Here is a 3,766-nt window from a genome sequence, read left to right on the forward strand (position 1 = left end):
GCTCCACACTTCATTATTGTCCACACCCCCCCCGGTTGCTTCTAACCCTACAGCCACACTGATGATTTAAGCTAATGTAGGAACAGAACGGGAGAAACCTTCTCTTCTCTGTTTCCTCTGGTGGAGGGCCATTCTCCTGCTGTAAGGGATTTGCTGGTTGTTTTAAAACGTTTTGATTCAAAGAGTTTAGACATGTAAGAAAGCATTGTATGTGATACCGTGGAATGATTCAGGTGTGTATTCTTCTTTTATTTGGAAACCTGGAAACAAGTGGAGGGGTCATACATCCATACTTTTGGTATAAGATATAAAAAGACTCAAATGACAACAAAACAAAGTAAAATAACATTTTGGGATTATTATAGGGTAATAGCAGTTGCACTAAGCTAATTAGGCATTGATATATATATATTTATATTTATTTAAACAATGGGGAAATATAATTAATCAAAATTATAATTGATATCATAATCTAGTAATTGTATGCAATCGTCCAAGCAGGAGTTGTAAAAAAAAGCATATACAGTATATTACTTGATGGTTCATGAAAAATGAAAATAAAAAAATGCAGTTTGAATGCAGTTATATGTGCAGTTTGAGTTACGGATAAGCCACTTTCTCACAGATCCCTAACTTCAGTTGACCACATGGTACATCATTCCAGCTCTGCTCTGTCTTAGAATAAATTAAGCTTCTCTCAGCACAGTCCTCTTCACCGCCGTAACTGTTAGGCTCTCCACTCTTCCAGTACCTGTAACCAATCAAGACCCAGCCCTCAGTTTACAAACACAAAGTAAATGGAATGTAATGTAAAGAAATTGAGGCCTGTGGCTTTAAATGAAATACAGTTATTATGGGACATTAGAATATTTAAATGTCTTACAATATGGTCAGTGGTGTTCCATCCACCCATTTCCAAGACCCCTCTGTCTCTCTGTCAGACAGACCAATCCAGAACATCCCATTGAATCCATTGATAAAATTCTAAAATATTGGCACAGACATTTAATGTCAACAAAACTCAATGAATCCTTCATCAATAACTAGGGCCAGTTGTTTTCTGGGGTTTTTCTTTCATCAATATTTCCATCATTATCCAATAGGGTTGCTGCAGGTATAAAATCCTAGGACATATTAAATGACACAAGCTTGAGTGTTTGGTGGGGGGGGGTCCCCTAAGCCTTGAAAGTCACTAGACCTGGGTTCAAGTCTCGGTTGGGGCTATCCACACAGTGATGTGTAGAATCACTGATCTACAAATAGTATTCCCTGCCAAATAATAGGCTTTGTGCAATTAAAATGTGTAGAGCTATGCCTTCCCTGGCGATTGATTAAAGAACATTTCCTAGAATTTTCTACCTGAAGCAAACCTAGTGGATAATGCTGGAAATAACAGTTCAAGAAAAATAAATCACCAAAACAGCTACCAATAACTACAACACCATTTCTACTGCTGCTACTACCACTACTATTCATTTACCTCTCTCTCTCTCTCTCTCTCTCTCTCTCTCTCTCTCTCTCTCTCTCTCTCTCTCTCTCTCTCTCTCTCTCTCTCTCTCTCTCTCTCTCTCTCTCTCTCTCTCTCTCTCTCTCACTCACCTGTTCCTCTCTGCTGTCTATGATCACCAGGTCGGCTCCACTCCCTACACAGTCCTGTTTGCTCTGCTCCCAAGTCTTCTCCACAGTGGAGAAGAGGTAAAAACTGGATCCAAAATGACGCCATCCCATTTTAAAATGATGCTCTGTTGAAGCGCAAAGGAGCACACATGTTCAAGCGGCAGCTTCATACTTCATAAACCCATGAACCCAATAACACTAATAATGACAATAATATTTGCGATTGTTATGGTGTGTGTGATTGAATTCTAGCCAGTCCAAATGGTGTGGTCAGATAAGGATAACTCACTCACCCATAAACAATAATTTATTTTGAAGGTTAACTATCTCCCCCTTCAGCTGGTCTGTCTCTGTCAATAGCTTAGTCTGCTCCTCCTCAAAGTCACTTGCCACTCTGTTGTCTGCAAAGAAACATAAAAAGCAATGACCAAAATAATCACACTAAAACAACCTGACTATCAATGATATAAAACTGGGTAAACTCACAGTGGGCACAAAGGCCTATGATCCCAGTCAGTAAAAGAACACACAGCAGCCCCAGACACACAACAGCAGCTTTGAGGTGGTTACTCTTTGCTGAGGATCAAAGACATGATTTACAGCTTACTGTGGTACAGCTTAGCAGGTTGTGAAAGATGTGTGTGCTGTTTTTTTATCTTACCAAATTGTTCCCTTCTTGCCATACCACTGGAGGTGACATCCTGGGTCTCAATGTTGGGGTCATGAAGAACCTTTACGGTTTCAGCACTAATATTAGCATAAATATTCTCCATAACATCAGTACTTTTCAGTTCATCCTTCTCAATGGTGTCAGTTGGTAAAGGTTATACTGAGTCTATACAGTGTTTTAAAACTGTATGTCCTTTCACCATCCCATTTTTTGACTGACATTTCCGGAAGTCGGTCAAATAAGCTGATACATATTTCAACACTGTCAAGAAAAGAGAACCAAAAGTATAATTTCTGGTTAGGGTTGCGGAACCTCTAACATTATATTGAGAGAGGCATGTTTTTAAACTGAATTCTCTTAGATTTTCAAATGGTGAGTTCCTAATTCGTACAGAAGTAGCTAGCAAGTTATGCTAAAGTTAGCTAACCAAAATAATGTTTAAAATGCCATGGCGGAATGCCTCTTGCGTTAACTCTTAACTTCCCACAAAGATTTTAATCATAACACGACATCCATTCCATTTAGCTACTGTTTTGTTGAACAGTGCCTTCAGAAACTATTCATACCCCTTGACTTATTCCACATCTTGTTTTACAGTCTGAATGCAAACATTTTCTCACCCATCTACATAAAATACTCCATAATGACAAAGTGAAAACATGTTTTTAGAAAGTTTTGCAAATTAATTGAAAATAGAAATACAGAAATAAGTATTCTCACCCCTGAGTCGGTACCGTACATATTAGCTGTAATCGCTGCCAAAAGTGATTCTATGTACCTTTCTGGGTAAGTCTCAGATTTTCACACCTGGATTGTACAATATTTGCACATTATACTTTTTTAAATACTGCAAGATCCGTCATGTTGGTTGTTGATCATTGCTAGACAGCAATTTTCAAATATTGCCATAGGTTTTCAAGCCAATTTAAATCAAAACTGTAGCTAGGCCACTCAAGCATTCAATACCGTCTTGGTAAGCGACTGCAGTGTATATTTGGCCTTGTGTTTTAGGTTATTTTCCTGCTGAAACGTGAATTTGTCTCCCAATTTCTGGTGAAAAGCAGACTAAAACAGGTTTTCCTCTAGGATTTTGCCTGTGCTTATCTCTATACCTTTTCTTTTTATTATGAAAAACTCCCTAGTCCTTGCCAATGACAAGCAAACCCATAACATGATGCAGCCACCATCATGCTTGAAAATATGAAGAGTTCTCAGTGATGTGTTGTGTTGGATTTGCCTCAAACATAAAACTTTGTGTTCAGGACATAAAGTTAATTTCTTTGCCACATTTTTATTTTGTTATTTTTATTCTGTACAAGTTCTTCAATCTGTCATTTAGGTTAAGCAGTTGAAGCTAGGGGGGCGCTATTTCATTATTGGATTAAAAAAACGTGCCCGTTTTAAGCGCAATATTTTGTCACAAAAATATGCTCGACTATGCATATAATTGCCAGCTTTGGAAAGAAAACACTCTGACGT

At 38.2% G+C, this 3,766-nt stretch overlaps 1 protein-coding gene across 1 annotated transcript; it reads right to left on the bottom strand.

Annotated features, from left to right (window-relative positions):
- Positions 1-228: 228 nt before the first annotated feature.
- Positions 229-2,506, bottom strand: LOC123992678 (CD209 antigen-like protein E). The gene is made up of 6 exons (XM_046294066.1): positions 2,279-2,506; positions 2,104-2,193; positions 1,911-2,018; positions 1,600-1,742; positions 884-984; positions 229-751 (listed from the first exon to the last, which is right to left on the bottom strand). Exons 1-6 carry the CDS (start codon positions 2,388-2,390, stop codon positions 601-603), a joined length of 705 nt encoding a protein of 234 aa, XP_046150022.1. The 5' UTR covers positions 2,391-2,506; the 3' UTR covers positions 229-600.
- Between the last annotated feature and the right edge of the window lie 1,260 nt (positions 2,507-3,766).

The sequence above is a fragment of the Oncorhynchus gorbuscha genome, linkage group LG02 (assembly GCF_021184085.1).
Source record: "Oncorhynchus gorbuscha isolate QuinsamMale2020 ecotype Even-year linkage group LG02, OgorEven_v1.0, whole genome shotgun sequence".
Classification (NCBI taxonomy): domain Eukaryota; kingdom Metazoa; phylum Chordata; class Actinopteri; order Salmoniformes; family Salmonidae; genus Oncorhynchus; species Oncorhynchus gorbuscha.